Source organism: Macrobrachium nipponense, chromosome 25 (assembly GCF_015104395.2).
Source record: "Macrobrachium nipponense isolate FS-2020 chromosome 25, ASM1510439v2, whole genome shotgun sequence".
Taxonomy (NCBI): Eukaryota; Metazoa; Arthropoda; class Malacostraca; order Decapoda; family Palaemonidae; genus Macrobrachium; species Macrobrachium nipponense.
Window position 1 is genome coordinate 36,743,329 of NC_087214.1, and position 20,407 is coordinate 36,763,735.

Consider the following 20,407-nt stretch of genomic DNA (forward strand, 5'->3'; position numbering starts at 1 on the left):
TAACTCAATCCCTTCTTTACCTAACCTAGCCTGGTTACACATACCTATAGTTCCTAAAGTCAACAGAACTAGCCAAGTTTAACCTATTCCTTGCCTAGTTAAGTTAAGTATATCTTAGTTTTACCAGACCACTGAGCTGATTAACAACTCTCCTAGGGCTAGCCCAAAGGATTAGATATTTTTACGTGGCTTAGCAACCAATTGGTCACCTAGCAACGGGACCTACAGCTTATTGTGGGATCCGAACCCCATTATGTAGAGAAATGAATTTCTATCACCAGAAGTAAATTCCTCCAATTCCACATTGGCCAAGCTGAGAATCGCACCTCGGACCACCGTATTGGCAGCCGAGCGCGAAAACCACTCATCCAGCAAGGAACCTCCTTGCCTAGTTAAACCAACCTTATTGTAGTCAACTTAGAGTAACCTTGTCTTACCGTTTGAAGAAGATTATGTCCAATTGTACCCAAGTAACAAGCTAATGGTTTGTACTATGACATTACCTCACCCTGGGTGCGTGCCAGACCACCCATCCGGAAATCCATCCGACACCCAATAAAACTCATCTCGCGGAGTGGAATCCCTGGAGGATGGAAACTTTCCAACTCAAATCCCATTGTCTTTGGCAAGACAAAAAGACATTGTTGTGGTTCGAGAGAAGGGCTGTGCCGTCATTGTTATGAAGGAGGGTTTCCCTGGCACTCCGCCTGCCGCAGTACATTTCCTGCTCTGTGTTTGTTTGGCGAAGGGATTCCCTCTGCTTATTGCCTCAGCAGTAGCAGATGGCATCATAAGCAGTTAAGTGTGTTTTTAGCATGTATATATATATATATATATATATATATATATATATATATATATATATATATATATATATTATGTGTGTGTGGAATAACCCCCCTTGACATCCAAGCAGTCTGTTTTAAAGGGTCTGGTCAGGTCCCAAAATCCTGGATACGATTTCGTAATGTTTGAGGAATATATGTATTCCACTGTATATATACATATATAATATATATATATATAATTTATATATATATATATATATATATATATATATATATATAGATAGATAGAATAGATAGATAGATAGATAGGTAGGTAGATAGATAGATAGATAGAATAGATAGTAGATGTATAGATGTATACAACTCATCCACATACAGGAAGACCATTAGAGAGACCACGGAAAGCCGTGAGAAAAAGATATCGCTATGGGTCCCACGGTCACCACGGGTCAATTCGGACCGAGAGTTGCGCTTGAAAAACGACGTGTCACATCCTTCAGGATGTGTTGCTGTGGCCTATCCTGTTTGTAATTATCACCTTTTTTTTTAATTTTTTCTTAATTAGTGGCCCATTCTTAGAAGGACCACTCCTTTGCAATGTAGCAAGAATGATATAATTACACCTTTTTTTTCGGCCTAACTGAAGTTAGTAGTTACATTTTGTTTGGTTGTTTGAAGGTTAAGGATGAATTGAAGGGGCTTATAGTGACCTATAGTGACATACAATTAGTTACAGTTGCTTATAGTGACTTACAGTGACTTATAGTAGCTTACAGTAACTTATAGTGACTTACAGTGACTTATAGTAGCTTACAGTAACTTACAGTAACTTATAGTCGCTTACAGTTACTTACAGTAACTTACAGTGACCTATAGTAGCATACAGTGACTTACAGTAACTTACAGTAACTTACAGTGACTTATAGTAGCTTACAGTGACCAATAGTAGCTTACAGTAGCTTACATTAACTTACAGTAACTTCAGTAACTTAAAAAGTGACTTACAATAACGTACAGTATCTTACAGTGCCATCCAATAGCTTATAAGCAACTTACAGTAATATTACAGTGCTTCCCTGCAGTAGTGTAAGCAGTTTCAGACTGTATCCTACAGTATACTGTAGAGTATAGTGTCATGCACAATCTTAAGAGATATGTGAATATGTATACGTCACGGTGAACGTAACTCTCTCTCTCTCTCTCTCTCTCTCTCTCTCTCATCTATGACATTTAGATGGTTAAATACTTTATCTGTATGTATGAGGCTAAGTTTCTGCCCTCTTCCTCTCTCTCCGCTTAATTTCCTCCTCTTTTCTCTTCTCTCTCTCTCTCTCTCTCTCTCTCTCTCTCTCTCACCGCCAAGAAATTAATCGTATTATAATTATTCTAATTTATGCAAATCATAATTCCTTTGTTTCAGAATTAATAAAATGAAAAAAAAAAATAAAAAATCACTTCTTGATATATAATTGCATTTCCAAATTACCCAATGGCTTTTACGCCCTTCTGGTCCGCAACGCCCGGGGTCACTGAGGAGTGTATTGCCTCACAGAGGAAATTGACTAGTTAATTCGTTCTGCTCTTGAGTATTACCTCCCAGAGGTAGGCGACCTCGAGGAGGTTGAATATTTCATTCTTTCCTCCCTTGAGTATTACCTCCCAGAGGTAGGCAACCTCGAGGAGGTTGAATAGTTCATTCTTTCCTCTCTTGAGCATTACCTCCCAGAGGTAGGCGACATCGAGGAGGTTGAATAGTTCATTCTTTCCACACTTGAGTATTACCTCCCAGAGGTAGGCGACCTCAAGGAGGTTGAATAGTTCATTCTTTCCTCTCTTGAGTATTACCTCCCAGAGGTAGGCAACCTCGAGGAGGTTGAATAGTTCATTCTTTCCTCTCTTGAGTATTACCTCCCAGAGGTAGGCGACCTCGAAGAGGTTGAATAGTTCATTCTTTCCTCTCTTGAGTATTACCTCCCAGAGGTAGGCGACTTAGAGGAGTTAGATAGGTAATTCTTTCCCTCTTAAGTATTTCCTCCCAGAGGTACGCGACCTCGAGGAGGTTGAGTACGTAATTCGTCCATCTCACTGAATTAAAAACAATAAATGAATTAACTTGAAACTCATTCATGAATAAATCAATAGTAGGCTACACACCTCACGTACTATATAAGAGAGAGAGAGAGAGAGAGAAAGAGTAGGCAAGCTCATTCATTCACGAAACTCCATTCATAAAGTCGTAAGGGGGTGCGGGGTAGGGAGGAGGAGGTATGGGAACTCCATCGACTGTCCCTCTCAGTGATCCCGTGACGTCACGGTGACGTCACTTGGTTCCTGAGAATTTGAGTCATTCAATTGATTCAAGTGGGTTTCTCCAATTAGGTGTGAGGGTGAGTGTGTAGATTGTTGGAAACATAAGTTGAATTTGCTTTTGCCTTTTTGATATGTGTAAAAGATGGGTGTGTGTAGATACTGTGCCTTCCTGATGTGTGTAAAAGTCATGTTTAAGCGGTGTGTAGATATGTATATGTATACACACACATATATGCATACATACATTCTTGATACAGCCTCATCAGAAGATTATGTTAATCTTCGAGTAGTGTCTCCCATATCTAGAGATTAAGTTAAGCTCCCAAATTTGTGGTTTGGGGTGGGGCGGGGGAGTGGGGTGAGTGGGAATTTAGTTAAACCACTTTTGAGCGAACACAAGCCACCATGCCCCTCCCCCCACCTGTGTCACTATTTATTTTATCTATCTAGGCCGTGATATTCTTTGGAAGTTTGAATTTCAAGTCAGTGGCACCTTTGGTGGGGTTGTTCCATATGAATAGGTTTCTTCGTCTTCTGTGAATAGGGTTACAGAATGCGTCAGATTAAAAAAAATAATAATTGATGTTTTTTTATTATAAAAATGTTAAACCAAAATTAAAATATTAGTACTACTTGTGGCATTGTAGTATTAAAGTAATATAGTAGTTTTAATAGCTATATACTCCTACTGGGTGTCTATACCACAGGAGAGGGTTACATTGTGTCAAATCTTTAAAAAATAATAATTTATGTTTTTTTAATATGAAAATGTTAAAATCAAACTATGATTGTTAATATTACTAGTAGCATTGTGGAAGTATAGTAATATAGTAGTTTTAGTAGCTATGGTACCCTACCGGATGTCAAGACCACAGGAGATGGTTACATATTGTGCCAATCTTTAAGAAATATATTTTTTTTGTTTTTTTTAAATATAAAAGTGTAAAAACCAAAACTATAACTATTAATACTACTAGTAGCATTGTGGGAGTAAAGTAATATAGTAGTTTTAGTGCTTATAGTACCCTATCGGATGTGTAGACCACAGGAAAGGGTTACATATTGTGTCAAGTCTTAAAAAAATTATTTTTTTTTATATAAAAGTGTAAAACCAGAACTATAATTATTAATTCAACTAGTAGCATTGTAGTATTAAAGTAATATAGTAGTTTTAGTGCTTATAGTACCCTACCGGATGTGTAGACCGCAGGAAAGGGTTAGAGATTGTGTCATATTCTTAAAATAACGAGCGTTGTCGCCTGTCTTTTGTTACAAAATGAACCCAACGTAGCATAATACAGACTTGTGTCGAACCTTCTGATATATATCTCGAATGACAACCGACTTCCTGTGTCTTCTTGCTTTTGTTTACGTCATTGTTACTTCACTTGTTTATTATTGTGTTCTAAAACCTTGTTTATTTTTTATATGAGGCCTCTCTCTCTCTCTCTCGTAACCCGAGAATCCATTCTGATTTCACTGTCCATTCTCTCTTTGTATATATGCGGCCATTCGTGCGCGCGTTCACCTTCCGGTCTACTGTGGCGTGCGAGTACGTGCACACTCGTGCGTATGGATGCTAGAAATAGCTATCTATCACTCGCACGCGCGTGCGCACGCTTAGAGCTGCTCGGGGTTAGATAGATGTGCGTTTGAACAGAGTTGAATCTATCTAAGTCTCCCTCATTGCCAACCGTCAGAAAACCCCGAATTCTCCCATCTGGGAATTCCCTTCGACTCTCTCTCTCTCTCTCTCTCTCACACACACACACACACACACACACACATCCGGAATAGAGGAAGGAGCGAGTGAGACATATTTCTCTCTCTCTCTCGCAAGAAACTCGCAAGGGGGATAGTCTCTCTCCTCCGGCACGCTGTGACGTCACTGTGACGTCACGCTATTCGTTGCTGCGTACAGCCATGGTCGTGGTTTGGCAAGGTGTAATATGAGGAGGTTTATGGTGGGCTGTTGCAAATTATACATTGTGAATCGAGTGTTTGAACTTCGGGGGAGCTTAAATTGCTCCTGGAAATGCAAGGAAAAGATGAACTGTTAAGTCACTTCAATGAGGGTTAGTGGGAGCCACGTCTTGCATATTTAGCAGATATATTTGCGCAGCTAAATAGGTTGAATCTGAAGCTACAGGGCCAGGAAAGAAATGTGTTTCGCCTGATGGACTGTCATCGTGGATTTCTTACCAAAGTCGGTGCCGGGAATGTTGCCATGTTTGAAAACCTTTCAGCTGTCCTTGACGAGAATGAAGAAGATAAGTCTGCTGGACCCATTACTTAAAACTGAAATCACTCAGCATCTGAGATCCTTGGAAAGTGAACTTCATAATATTATGTACTTCCCAGAACTCGAGGAGGAAGAAGGGAAGTTGGTAAGGAATCCACTCTCTGGCACTCTTGATATGACTACCATTCCCAGTGATGATGTTCAGGACGAGTTCCTTGATCTCAAACATGATTCTGCTGCCAAAGATCGCTATGAAGAGAAATCTCTGAATGTATTCTGGTGTTCGATGCATCAGTCATATCCAAAAGTCAGTGAGACTGCACTTCGACTACTCTTTCCTTTGCACTTCGACTACTCTTGCTTATGCACTTCGACTACTCTTGCCTATGGACTTCGACTACTCTTGCCTTTTTCAACTACCTATTTATGTGAATCTGGTTTCTCCTTCGCCACCCTACTACAAATCAAGAATCAGAGCCGGAACCGATCGGATGTGGACCCCGACATGAGATGTGCATTGTCAGTGACACAACCTCCGTTTCTTCAGCTGACTGAACAGAAACAAAATCAGCCTTCCTACTGATGTGTGATAAAACATGCAGAGGTTAATTGAACTTTTTTCCCAACCAAATTTAAAATTTGCTATTGTCCGCTAGGTTTTTGTAGTCTAGTGATGTAAGTTAAGCATACCACAGAAATCTATCAAATATAAGATAATTATGACCGTAAACTTCGTAATAAAGCAAGGGTGTTCTCTTCATCAACATTTTATTTATTTATTTTTTGTTTTTTACCTTTTTTGTCGGAGCGGGATTTGGGAGAAAAATGAAGGGGAGCCACACGAATGTTGAGAATTCATGAAGGGGGGAATGGAGTGGAAAAGGTTGAGAACCAATAGGCTTTGTAGGAACTGCGTGGAACCTGATGACGTCATCACCATGGGTTATGACGTCATGGTTAATTTCATGAACACACACACACACGCATATATATATATATATATATATATATATATATATATTGGAGAGAGAGATTTACTAGGATTAGGATGTCTCAAAGACTTCTAGTCCAACCTGAGAAGAGATATCGTGTGCTCACTTATCACTAGGAGAGAGAGAAAGAGAGAAAGTATCGTGAACTTTGTATCAGAATGAGGGAGACAGACTGTGTGTGTGTTTGTGTGCATGTGTGTGTGTGAGAGAGAGAGAAAGTGAGTAAAAGCATTTTTATACATTTTGTGTCAGAGAGAGAGAGAGAGAGTACTAAGCAAGATCTGTTCTCTCTGAGTCTTCGTGTGACGGAATGTCTTGTCTGTCTGTCTGTACGTCATTTTATCCATCTGTATGTCTATGTGTTTATTTTTCCAATAATAATAATAATAATGTTTTTGCCAATCACTTCCCATGATGGCTTCAGGCAAGTAGTATTCTAGATTTTTAAAATACTACTTATTTTCATTTCCTTGCCCTGTTTTTGGGCACCTGGTTCCTTACAAAGTAGCAGTAGCGATCTATGTATCTATCTGTCTATTAATGATAATAATAATAATTATAAAATTTCTGGATTGTGACAGACTATTTGCTTGCCCTGCTCTGAGCACCTGTTTCCTTACGAAGTAGCAGTAGCGATGTATCTTTCTATCTGCCTTTTAATAAATAATAATATTTTTGCCAACCCTCATTCCTGTCCTGGCTTCTGACAGATAGTCTGAATCAGAACAAATACTCCTTTTCTAACACTCCGAGCTCTGCTTTGGATAAGCCTTGTTCCTTACAAAGTAGCAGCAGTAGCAATATCCACCAGCAGGCAGCAGACTCCACCAGCAGCACCTGGGTACGCTCTAGACTGGTTTCTCATATGCCCCCCGGGGGCATAGACCGACCCAGTGCCCGGACGGGAAAACCCAGATCACTCACTGGGTAGATTCCTGATTGGGGGAATATCTTCGGCCGCTTGAGAGTGATTTGTCTGCTTGAAAGAAAATTTTTCTTTTTATTTAGTTTTCTGTAAAGGAACACTATTATAGAGGTGGCCATTTGTCTGTCTGGCTGCTCTTTGTCAGATCTTAAAAGCCACAGAGGCTAGAGGGCTGCAAATTGGTATGTTGGTCATCCACCCTCCAATCATCAAACATACCAAATTTCAGCCCTCTATCATCAGTAGTTTTTAATTTATAGGTTAAAGCCAGCCATGATTATGCAGGTGAGAGCAACACAGACCACCGCCACCACCGGGCCGTGGCTGGGAGTTTCATTCAGAAAACTCGATTGCGCCGAAGAAATTTCTGTGCATTTTTTTACTTATTTTTATTTTAATCTTGGTTTTTCCTAGTTCATTCTAGTGGGTTGAGATATAGGCATTACAAATGTACTAGAATCTACTGGTCCTTTTTACCCACAATGCCCTCTTAACTTCTCTAATTCTTCGCTCTTTTATTTTGGGGATACGCTTGTCGCTAAGAAGCCTTGAGATCCAACTTCGAAGAAATGTGAAAGAAATCAAAATGTCCGGAAACGAGAAACCTGACCTCGTCGTGATTATGGTATCGCAGGTTCGTTTCCCGCTCCCGGACATCATGATTTCTTCATATTTCTTTGCAGCTGGATCTCAAGGCTTCGCAATAGCCACAATGCCCTCTTAACTTCTCAAATTCTTTGCTCATTTTTGGGATTCGCTTGTCGTTACGAAGCCTCGAGATCCAACTTCGTCGTGATTGTGGTATCGCGGGTTCATTTCTCACTCCCTGACATCTTGATTTCTTCATATTTCTTCGAAGCTGGATCTGGGGGCTTCGTAGTGACAAGCGTATGTAATGTTTATAGACCACCTATAACACTTAATCCACTTTCTATCAACTGAAATTTACAAGGTAACTTTTTTCCTATTTCATTTTCAGAAATGCAAATTGATAGTTTCAAATTAAATGTGGCTATAGGGATAGCCTTATAGGTTTTTGCTATATATTACATAGCAAAATGGTCATTAATATTTCTAATGTTTATAGACCACCTATAAAAATTTTAAGCCACTCTCTATGAACTGGAAAAAATAGCCAATAGGAAAATATTTGTGTAGACTTGAAAACACGTAGTTGTTATTCCTGAAGCGTAGGAAAGTAGGAATGCTTACTCTCTCTCTCTCTCTCTCTCTCTCTCTCTCTCTCTCTCTCTCTCTCACACACACACACACACACAGCCAACACACCAAAATGTATAAAAAGCATCTTTGAGTGTAATATATTCTCTAAAAAATTTCTCTCTCTCTCTCTCTCTCTCTCTCTCTCTCTCTCTCTCTCTCTCTCCTGCAGTCGAATTTGCATCGTCTGAAACTCTGTCCCGCCTGGACTCACCCGAAATTACGTAACACCAAGTGTTGACAATGTAGCTATATCTACCCAAAAGTTAATTATCATTATCATTATTTTGCACGATTACCATTATTACAGAACGACTGATAATTATTGTAACACGTGCCCGAATAATTCTACTAATTACCCATCGGGTGGCCTAACTTGAAGGTGACTCGTCGAGCTGGATAAAAAATTAAAAATGAAATACGTATTCTCAGTTTCTCACTCGGCCGGTCCATTAGAGAAAGTCCCGCCATTGGTTGACAATAGGAAAATAGTGATGCATATATTAGCCCTGACTGGTTGCCAAGGCGTCATCAGTCGCCCCTGATAAGTGGTAAGAGGTGGACGTGTGTCGTTCTTCCTTCCTCTCTAAAAGCAGTGATAATAGTGTTAGAAATTAACCTTCAGTTGCCAGAACTATACTACGCCCCTTCGGGTCATTTTTAAGTCCTAATTGGCATCTGCTGAGGTCGTGTAGCCAACGGGTACTATATATATCGTTTAATCTGGGAGATATATATACACATATAATATACACACAACAAGCAGCCACAACTTTACTAGAAAGAATCTTTTTCTAAATAAATAAATTGAAAAAAACTAAAACAAGTAAACTTGAGAAAAGTAACCATCATATTGCTCCCCAAACATCGACCACCAACACGTTTTAAGCCACAAAAAACAGACTAAGAAACAAAGTAACAAAGAAACAAAGAAACACTAAGACACTTGAGAAGCAGGTGGTAACGGGTGAGGTGTATAGGGCGTAGTACCTGTCAATCGTTCCATTGTTTGTGTTTTCCTTCTGCTCCTCCTCCTGCAGGAAGTGACAGATTAGATCAGGATGTACTAGTGATGTAACCCATAAGTTTTAGAGTGTAAGTATATATATATATATATATATATATATATATATATATATATATATATATATATATATATATATACTCACTCACTCTCCTGTGGCATACCATGTCCATATTGTAGAGAATAAAGTGCCTGAAATATATATGGTCGCAACGTTTTCAAATAGTGTTTGAGGGGGGCCTTTTATCTTCATATATTATGTGTGTGTGTGTGTGTGTAATACAGTGGTACTGAATTCAGGATACAAAATTAATCCGTTCCGAGGTGGCCTTTGTAACCTGAGTTTTTCGTATCTTGAACCGCATTTTACATGTAAATTGCCAAATTCGTTCGAAGCCCTACAAAAACACCCCAGTAAATTTTATAATAAAGCTAAATTGACCAATAAACAATGAAATACAACAATGTGGACCATTCAATACCTAACTTAAACTACATATATACTACTAATATGTACTACATACCTGTATATAAAGTGTATTATTGTACATGGTATACAAGAAATACTGTACGTACATACGTACGTATGTAGTAAAATGTGGAACCTTACCTTTCGAGTGAGGCGATCTCAGAAAGTGGTGACAGAGGAGGAGGACAAATGGCAGAAAACTTGTACGTAAACTTAACTTTACGAAACACATAAAAAAATGTCAGGAAACATTAACACTAAACTTTTCGAAACACATTAACAAATGGCGCAAAAACATTAACACTTAACTTTACAAAAAACTTATAATTAATTTTTTTTATTTTTTTTATTTACATTTTTTTTTACTTTTTTATACTTTACGTTTTTTTTTTACAAAATTTCAATTTCTTCACCACCGAATGGATGCCAGTCTGTTTACGGAATTTATCAAACCACCCCCGAGAAGCCTTTAAGTCTGGGGTTGCCGTCGTCTTCGGCCTGGGCAATCAAATTGAGGAAAATAGTGCTGGCCTTTTGGCAGATTGCCGTCTCGGTTATCGTATCGCTAGAGATTTCTCTGTCCTCAATCCATAGAAGAAGCAGCCTCTCCATCTCATCATGCACGTGGCTCCTCTTGTTGGACAAAATAGTCATGCCCTTGGAAGGAGTAGCTGCTTTGATGGCTTCCCTCTGCTTAAGGATGGTGCCTATCGTCGACGGATTTCGGCTGTATTCCTTAGCGATCACACTCAACCACATGCCAGCTTCATATTTCTTGATAATCTCCATTTTTGTCTGCATAGAAAGCATCCTCTTCTTTCCGTGAACTTCAGCAACTTTCTTGGGACCCATGACTATATACTGTACGTAATTAAGTTATTTAGTATACTAATTAAGTTCTCACACAACATGATAAAGAAGTACAACGAAATCACTAACATGAATTTACGTTAACAAACAAAATCGCATATGTGAATGAACGAATTCCACGTGCATATGATAACTCTGGTGCGAAGCAATGGCTGAATAAGAACGCCTTTATGTAGACCACGATGGAAGAGATGCTGACCAATAGGAGAGCAGGATCTTATGGCGGTGACTAGCATCAGGAATCAATGGGAGAGTGGGAGGATGGTGGCAAGTCTACTCAGTTGGCAGGGTGCGAGTTTTAAAATTGTTCTCAGCGACCCGGGTGAATCTCGGGACTTTACAGCAACAACCTTTTGTAACCTGAATTATTTTCGTATGCAGAGGCAAAAAAAATCTTCATATTTGCTTTCGTAACTTGAATTTTTCGTAAGTTGGGACTTTCATATGTCGAGTTACCACTGTGTGTATATATATATATATATCTATATATATATATATATATATATATATATATATATATATATATATATTATATATATATATATATATATATATATATATATATATATATATATATATATATATATATACACATAGATATACACTCATATATATAGTGTGTGTATGTGTGTGTTTGTATTAATCAAACGCTAATTCCAGTTCCATACTGGTCAGTGCAATAGGATTTTTATTACTAATCTGTAATGTATTTGATAAGCGAGGTTTCGACTTATTGCTTTAAAGCCCAGAAGCGTCTGTATGAACAAATTTTCCTCCATTTTCAGAAAGCAGTTCGGTGCTAAAACTTCGGTTGCCATTCTACAAGAGCACCTCCCGCTGCCCTGTCTGACCCGTAAGGATTCCACCATGAGGTTCTTAGCAGCAGCAGCAGTAGTAGGCCTCTTGGCCTTTGTTAGCAGCATCCATGCGCAGTGCTTGACACCCGACGACAGCATCCAGGACACCTCCGTCAGCGCAGACGTCAGCACAAATCTCTCCAATGTTGCAGACTTTAGCCTGAGTCTCTTCAAGCAGCTGTCACCTCTCAGCCCCAGCAAGAACTTCTTCTTCTCCCCCTACAGTATCTGGACAGCCCTAACGCTGGCTTACTTTGGGTCGGCGGGCAATACCCAAAGGCAGCTGGAAGCTGCGCTGAATGTCTCTGATAAACTGTCAGCTCTCAGGCTTTGGAGGTCGCTGGAAGATCTGTAAGTCTAACTAAATGGTTTTAAACATGTTTCCTAAATCTACATCTATTTTAATTCTTATATCATCCATGTCAACAGCTGTCAGTTGAACCAAGAACAGTCCCCACATTCGGTAATACTTTTATTCGACCCTCAGGTATAAAAAAAGGCAGCAGAAGTCCCAGGAGTACACATTCAGGGTGGCCAGCAGAGCTTACTTTGACACCAGCGTTCAACTTAGATCCTGCTTGACGGATGTGCTCCCGGGAGAAATTCAGCCCCTCAGCCTTGTTGATGTACGTAGAATGGTATCTTTGTTAAAGCCTCTTCTTTATGTCTGTTTGCTACTCTAAGCTCCTATCAACAACTCCACCTAGCCTTTATATCTTTGTTAAGTTCAGAAAACCCTCGATAAATCTGGTGACCTTACATTCACCTCAAGAATTTTCTTAACATCAAATGCTGCTGTCAATTTCCTAAGCTTCAACTCCCTTGAGCAGCTTTTATTTGTCTATTTGCAAACCTCAAACTGCATTTAATGCCTCAGGTAGGCTTTTGTCTATTTGCTAATCCCAGAATAGCTACCAACACCTCTGTTAGTTGAAAAAGAAACCCACAAAATCACCGTGAATAACGTGTTTACTTATAAGTGTTTACATTTTATTTTTCTCCACACTCGAGTACTTTCAGGCCCTATCTGTGGCCCATTTTCAAGAGATGTGTAGGTTATCAGCCTGGGTCAAGGCCCAGTAGTCTTATCCTGAGCTGATGGTCAGTGGGATTAACCCTTGTGGTAAGTGAGTGGTCACCAAAAGTCTGTTGGGCAGAAAACTTAAACTCCAGGTCAGAAGGGTCAATCTTAGCTTCTTTTAATATCAAAGCTCGGCTTATGGGATCTGGCTTATGGGATCTTCTGAGGTAAAACCTTTGTTTCCTTCTATTACTTTAATCTCTCTGATGAGTGCTCCTTCTACTACCCTCCTATGACTGATTTTATTGCTTTTTTATATAAGCCTACTGTTTTTAAAATCCATCCTATGGTAATTTTCACAGTGATTTTGTGGGTTTCTTTTTCAATCTTCAGAAGAAAACTTAAAGAAGTTTTTGTTTGGTTCACCTCTGTTAGAGTTTTATTTATATGTATTTGCTAATCCCAACAAACCTCAGATATGCTTTTGCTTGTTTAACCTCACCATCCCAGGTAGGCTGTTATGTGTCTTATTGCTAACCTCCAACTCTCTCTCAATACCTCCTGCAGACCTCAGCCTCAGCCAGCACCATCAACACCTTCGTATCAGAGACGACCAGCGGTCGAATCAAGAGCGTCGTGACCCCAGGCGACCTCAACCATGCCCAGATGGTACTGGTCAACGCTGCCTTCTTCAAGGGCTCGTGGAGATATCAATTCGATCCTTCCCAGACCCTCATGAGAGACTTCCACGTCTCGCCAAAGGAAACGGTGCCCACGGCAATAATGTCTCAAGAAGGCAGCTTTCTTTATGGTTAGTGAATGATTTCCTAAGCTCATTGTTAACGTTGTGATTATTATACAAACATAGAGAATAGAAATTTTAAAGACATTTAAATCAGGAATAAGGAAAACAGACAAACCAACAGATAAATTCAGCTCAAGAAAAGAGGTCTGTTCAAGAGGGCAAAGTTCACCTTTTCTGTTATGCCAGGTTTCACAGAACCTACTCCAGTAATTCCTCAGCCCTCTCCTAATGATTGACTCATAGTGCAACTGCTAAAGGTTTTCCTCCCGTCACATCTTTCAAACCTTTTTACTGTCAATTATCGTTTCATCGCTGAATAACCTCATCATAGGGGTCCCTGAGCTTGGCCTTTAGCCTTAATTCTATTTTCAGTTCAATTTAATGCAATAAATAAATTTCCTTCTAGCTCAGAATATAATGAAAGCATCTTGTGAAAATTGAATCGGGAAGAGCAAAGTTTACGTACCCTCAGTAACCGGAATAAGCATTCTCCTTTTTCATCTTGTTCTTGCTCCTCAGGTGAATCGGAGGAGCTAGGCGCTCGAATCCTTGAGCTCCCTTACGCTGGCGACGCTGTCTCAATGTTCCTTCTCCTGCCTTCCTCTGAAGTCCCCGCTGACGGGGCAGGCTTTGCCCGGATGGTCTCTAGCCTCAGCAGCTCCACTCTCCGCCGAGCCCTGAATTTTGGGAACCTGCAGCGTCTTGACGTCAAAGTGCTGTTGCCCAAGTTCAAGGTCGAGGTGGAAGTCAAGGACGAGCTAGTAATGGTAAGGAATTGGTCTCAAGGTGTTTGAAGTCTTGTCTGTATGATCCGTAGACATTACTTGAGGTTCTTTGCAGCGTATTTTCGGCTCTTAGCTGCAACCCCTTTTGTTTCTTTTATTGTACCTCCTTTCATTTCTCTTTCTTCCATCTTACTTTTCACCCTTTCCTAACAGTTGATTTATAGTGCAACTGCTTTGAGGTTTTCCTCTGTTACGCCTTTCAAACTTTTACTGGCAATTTCTGTTTCAGCCCTCATTGGTCAGTTCAGTTCAGTTGTCTGTATGATTTAATAAACTTTCCTTTAATATTGATATTCTTAGATGCTTTCCATAAGTACGTAGATGTAAAGTACATATTTTAACTTCCTCCCTCAGTTCCTTAAAACTTTTTGAAGTTTTGTCTGTGTAATTTTATAATGTTTACTAGCAGTATTACTCTTAGATATTTCCCACAAGTAGCTGCAATGGACATACCATCCTAACCTCCTCCTACAGTCTATGAAGACCTTTGGCATCACTGACCTTTTCTGAAGTTTTGTCCATATAATTTCATAAGATTTCCTGTAATATTGTCATTCTTAGACCGTTTACCACAAGTGGCTGTGAAGTACATGTCTCTCTAACTTCTTCCTACAGTCCCTTAAGACCTTGGGCATCGCTGACCTCTTCGACAAAACTGGCCAACATGACGTCCTTCACAGCTTACGGTGGCCTGAGTGTCGACAAAACCGTCCACAAAGCCTTTGTGGAAGTCAACGAAGAAGGCACCGAAGCAGCCGCAGCCACTGTCCTGGTGAGCTTCTACTCTCGCTCTGAACCAACCCTGTTTGCTTGCAATGAACCTTTTGTTTACATCATTTATGATACTCAGACGAACAACATCCTCTTCATGGGAGCCTTCAGAGACCCAAGGGGCTTGTAGATCTGCAGTAGGAACACCACCACACAGCCTTCCTCTCAGGACTTTCAAAGATGCAAGGTGCTTATGAATCCTCATTAGGACTGCAGTGCCTTCTTGTGAACCTTCAAAGACCCAGTGGGCCTGTAAGTCCTCATCAGGGCCCCGGTGCCCTCTCCAAGGGAGCCGTCAAAGACCCATGAAGCATCCAAATCTTTAAGACTTCTAAGTTCTCTCTCCATGGGAGTTCAAAATGTCTGTCCAGGAGGCTGGAAAGTCTTTCGTAACCTAATGATCTCTTTTTGACCCTCAGTGACTTGTGTGTATGTTTGTATGCATGTTTGTATGTGTATTCTAAATACCATAACTGAAGAAGGTGAAAAAATCATTTTTATTTTCTCCAGTAGTGGTAGCAGCTGTTAAAGTTCCCTTTAAGGAACCACATTTTAAGCTAAAACTATATTTTGTGATAACTGTCTTCTTGTGTTGTTTAAATCAAAGGTTGAAAATACTAATGTAGTCATTCTTCTTAAACATTTGCTGTATCTCAGAGAAAATGTCAGGTGAAGCCTAAATTGACCTGACCCTACCTAACATGACTTAGAGATCAAGAGTATTTCACGATTGTTTTAATACTCTCAAAATAGTCTGCAGGTCTAAGTAGTTTTTGTTTGTAAACTACATATTGTTGGTTTAATTTATGTCTTGAGTTTGTTTATTAGAATTCCATTATACTCTTGTTTTAATAATCATCTTTGTTTATGCTGTTGAACTTCTATTTATTTTACTTGTTACTCTAATGACAAATAAAGCTCCAATTTCTAATAATTTGTTCTTTTTCCTTCGGTGAAGAAATGTATGTGGGGATCAGCCAGTGACGAATAAGATAAGGGAACACAGAAGCACATACACACACACACACATGCAGAGAGGGAGAGAATTCAAAAGCTGGTAGCCATCAGTGTGAATTTAACCTCCTAACAATCTTCAGGGCAGACTCTCCTTATGTTAAAGGTAAATTTAGTAAAAGATCTCAGATCTGTTTAACTGTAGGATTGTGTCTGTGGAGTCTTAGAAGACTTGATGGGGAAGCCAAAGAATAGTACCATTCTTTTAAGGATGGTTCTTTATGCTAGTGAAAAGTTATTCATCTTTTGGTGTTGTCAATCACACTACCACTTGTCTTACAAGATCAGAATTATTTTTTTTATTATAAATTTCCTCTTATCTTAGTGAAAATAACATTTAACAGCAACAACAATAACAATAAATATACTAGCATTGATAAGTAACCATCTAAACATTTGGTGCACCAGAATCAACAACAAATTTAACAGAAGTATCAACAGCTATTAACAGTATCTTGAACGAAAGCAGCGCAATTATCAACGGAAGTAACAAGGGTGACGGCCTTATCAGTAACCATCAGCCGTAAGTCCTGAGTCACTCGTTGGTTGTTGAATGTCGGCTTGTTTCAGCACACTTCGCAAAGCAAGCAGGGTCCTTTCCTGAAGTGTTTCAGGACAGGATGTAAATATGAGGCGATCCTTTGTATGGATTGTATGCTAAGACAGAAGCCACACCCCTTTCACCTAGTGTAGGATTGCCAAATGTTTCCCTGAACTGTTTTTTGCATAGTAAGCAAATTCCTTCTTGCGGCCTACGGTGAATTACTCTTTGACACAAGATATGAAGGTGGAACAGCGTGTAAAAATTTGGTCATTTGTCTCACTAAAAACAATGAAAAAATTGGCTTGATTCCTAAGACATGCAGCAGTTGCCTAATGCATCCATTTACTTAAACTGGTAGGATATTCTTCCAGAGTTTGTTGCAGATATTTTTATGCTATAGAGAAATACATTGCTGGATCCATTTAGGATAATTCAGGGCTGTAAACTGGTAAAAGTTTACAGTCTTTAAGCAGAGGCTCCAATAAGCAATAAATATGTCGGGAAGTGTTTCGAGTCTCAAAGTCAGATGGGTTTTAAGAGTCACTACGTTATCTGCCCAGTCTAGAATTTGGCTGGGTTTCTGTAAGTTCCCGCGAACAGCACATTCTTTGTCCTCTTGTCAAAGATGAGATAGAGGAAGGGTTGGTTACAGTGGAATGGGACAGGGGTCACGGGAGTTGGAGCAATCAGGGGATTGATGGCTCCGGTCACAGCAGCTGCTTCCGTGCCATACTCGTTTACCTCAATGTGGTTCTTGTGGATGACCTTGTCTACGCTCAGTTGGCTAGAGGTCGTGAAAGCACTCATATCAGCCAGCGTCTTGTTGAAGAGGTGGGTCATGCCCATGTCTACCAGTGCCTGCAAGGAAGTGAAGTGACTCGTTAGTTACTGGATTATGGAGCGAGTTGCTCGGCAAATGTGACACCACAGAATCAGGACGTTACGTTAAACTGTCGCTTTGTCTTGTCGCACTACAGTAAATTGTCACGGTGCCGTGACAGCTTATTGTAATGTCCTGATTCTGTGGTATGTTACAGTAAATTGTTGCAGTGCATACCATGGCAGTTTCAATTGTGTGCTATGTTACAATGAAGTGTCTATCAAGGTACTATGACAATTCATTGTAACATGCAGACCACCCTACTTACAAGCGAGTTATGATCTGTTTGTAAGTTGGTTACTGTACTCTTCATGCCTATTTCAGTACAGTATGATATACTGTACATTTTTTCATCCTGAAGCACAGTCAACTGTACATACAGCACTGTATATACGGAATAGGCACACAAAACAAAATTTGAAATTACGGGTGGCAAAGGGAGCACTCTGAACGTAGGTTTGATTTGCGATCTTGTTTGAGTGTATCACTGAATGTTTGCAAGTTGAATGTTCATAAGCAGGGCGGTGTCTGTACTACAGAATCTCAGTGTTACGCTAAACTGTCACCCAGTCTCATCGTCTCCTTACCTGCCGCATCTCTCCGTGAATTCCCATCTCGAATTTGAACTTGGGCATCTCCAAGTCAACCACTTCCACTCGCATGTTCGCCATCAGCGAGCGGAGGACGGTGCCGTTCAGGTGCTGGAGCAGAGTGTCCAGGCGTGTTTCGACAGGTCCGTGTTCCTCCGTTGGCATGACCAGGAACATGGCGATGTCGTTCCCCTTGTAGTAGACCCCCAGGATTCGAGCACCGAGGCTGGATGAGCTCCCTTTTGTGAGGCAAGGAGAAAGAGAAAGAGATAAAGATATTTCGAGATTTTGTGTCACTTTGCCGTACTATTCCTGACTTTGTGTCTGGCTGTTTAGTTTTAACTGATGTTTGTTTCCTTGCTTTCTTTTTTATTTAGCTTTATTGGATTCTTGAAAATGATGAGCTTTTCAATGAGTTGTCATTCTATTTCAAGATATTGTGCTACTGTGCCCTACTTTCCTGAGTGTACGTTTGGCCTTAGTGTACATTTGACTTTCTTGTTTGATGAACATATATATGTATATTTCCCCATTTTCTCATTTATTTAGCTTTATCTGACCATCATTTCTACGTTTATCATCTCTACTCCTATTTCACTTCTCTCTGCCCACTTATGGATTGACTGATTGACACAGTTATTTGGCATCACAGCTACAATTCCAAGGAAAGTTATTTGAATTATTAGTACCCATCTTGGCTTGATTAGTATGAATTTTAGTATAGTATTTTGAATTGAAGATCATACAAATATTGGAAATGATAACAAATATAGATGTTAAACCAGTGATCTCAAGGTTCAAGACACTTCGGTATCAACATGGCTGATATGAATTTAGCAAATGTTGTCAAGCCCTTACTCAGGTCCCATGAGTAATTAAACCTGGCCTCCTCAACCTAATTTGTATAGGGATTGACATCAGTCTAAGAAGTTACTCAGTTTTTAGATATAAATACAGTAAAATCACTGGGTTAGGTCAGCTACGCCATCAAACTTTGCAGGGTTCAATGTTTTGCCAGATTCATCCAAGTGGTTTTACTCTAGATCTGCTACAGAATTTGGACAGTAAATTAATTATTGATAAATATTAATAATAATAATAAACAGAGCAAATGTAATAACACTTCTTAATGCCCTGATGATTCAGTTGACATTCATTAAGAAGGTAAGATATACCAAAGAGGTGGCCATGTTGGAGAGTGAATAAAAGAGTACTCCCAAACGGCTCCTACCGTAGCTGAACCTATCTGTCTTGTGCATCATGTCGACAGTGACGTTGGCCATAGAATCGATGAAGAATGCCCCAGGAGCCGTGTCGTCTGCGTCAAAGTCATGTGTCCATCTACCGTTGAAGTAGGCCGCGTTCACGAGCACCATCTGGGCAAGTCCCATGTCTCCCACCGTCACTATCTCCTTGACTTTTCCTTGCGTGACGTTAGAGACAAAGCCGTTGATTTCCTGAACGGCACCCATGGGCTGGAAACAATTTGGAATAGAGTCTATGGGTCTTTCTAGGCACAACCTTAGGATAAACCAACCCAGGACGCAATAGTTCTTTGGCAGAATTGTGATAATTATATTAGTATTACAGGCAGTCCCCGGCTTGCGACAGATTCGGCTTACGACGTTCCAAGGTTAACGTGCTTTTCAATTATATTTATCAGAAATTATTTCCAGGTTTACGACGCATGTTCCAGGGTTACGACGTTTACAACGCTGATCTGGCAGAAGAAATATGACTCCAAAAATGCAAAATAATCAATATTTGAAGGTGTTTTGATGAAAAATGCAATAAGAATGCAGTTTACATAGTTTTTAATGCACCCAAAGCAATAAAAGTAAGGTTTTCTTAGGATTTTTGATGATGTACCGGCTTACAACGATTTTCGGCTTACAAAGTCTCTCTAGGAACAGAATCCCCATCGTAACCCAGGGACTGCCTGTACATTTAGTTTCCATGTGAATAAGAACTTGCAAATGACACAAAAAAGGACTTGAATCTAAAATGGACACTACAAAATACATTAAAAAAGCTTACATTCCTTGAGATACAGACCCCCAAAATCTCGAGAACTTACATTGTTCGAATTGAATGCAGACATCTCATTCTGCAGCAGATCCATTGCCAATGGGTTGATCTGTAAGTCTTCGTTGAAGTATGCTTTGTTGACCGTAGTGAATTCAAACAGGGACTCCTTTTCTTCAGGATGGAACCTATAGGAAAGTGTTACGGTGACGTAAACATTAGATTCTTTGACTGAAAAATCATACAAAGATTTATGTCCCCGAATCAACAGTTTAGT

The 20,407-nt window shown here is 39.8% G+C and overlaps 1 protein-coding gene and 1 pseudogene across 1 annotated transcript in view; one reads left to right on the forward strand and one right to left on the reverse strand.

Annotated features, from left to right (window-relative positions):
* The first annotated feature begins 9,062 nt into the window (after positions 1 to 9,062).
* LOC135199379 (serpin B9-like) lies at positions 9,063 to 16,011 on the forward strand (annotated as a pseudogene).
* A 351-nt stretch (positions 16,012 to 16,362) lies between these two features.
* LOC135199043 (uncharacterized) overlaps positions 16,363 to 20,407 on the reverse strand; it is a 30,649-nt gene continuing 26,604 nt past the window's right edge. The window contains exons 8-11 of the mRNA XM_064226960.1: positions 20,183 to 20,318; positions 19,337 to 19,580; positions 18,103 to 18,344; positions 16,363 to 17,493 (exon numbers count right to left, since the gene is read on the reverse strand). Coding sequence (XP_064083030.1) covers positions 17,197 to 17,493; positions 18,103 to 18,344; positions 19,337 to 19,580; positions 20,183 to 20,318 — 919 coding nt within the window. The 3' untranslated portion in view covers positions 16,363 to 17,196. The remainder of the gene's footprint in view (positions 17,494 to 18,102; positions 18,345 to 19,336; positions 19,581 to 20,182; positions 20,319 to 20,407) is intronic.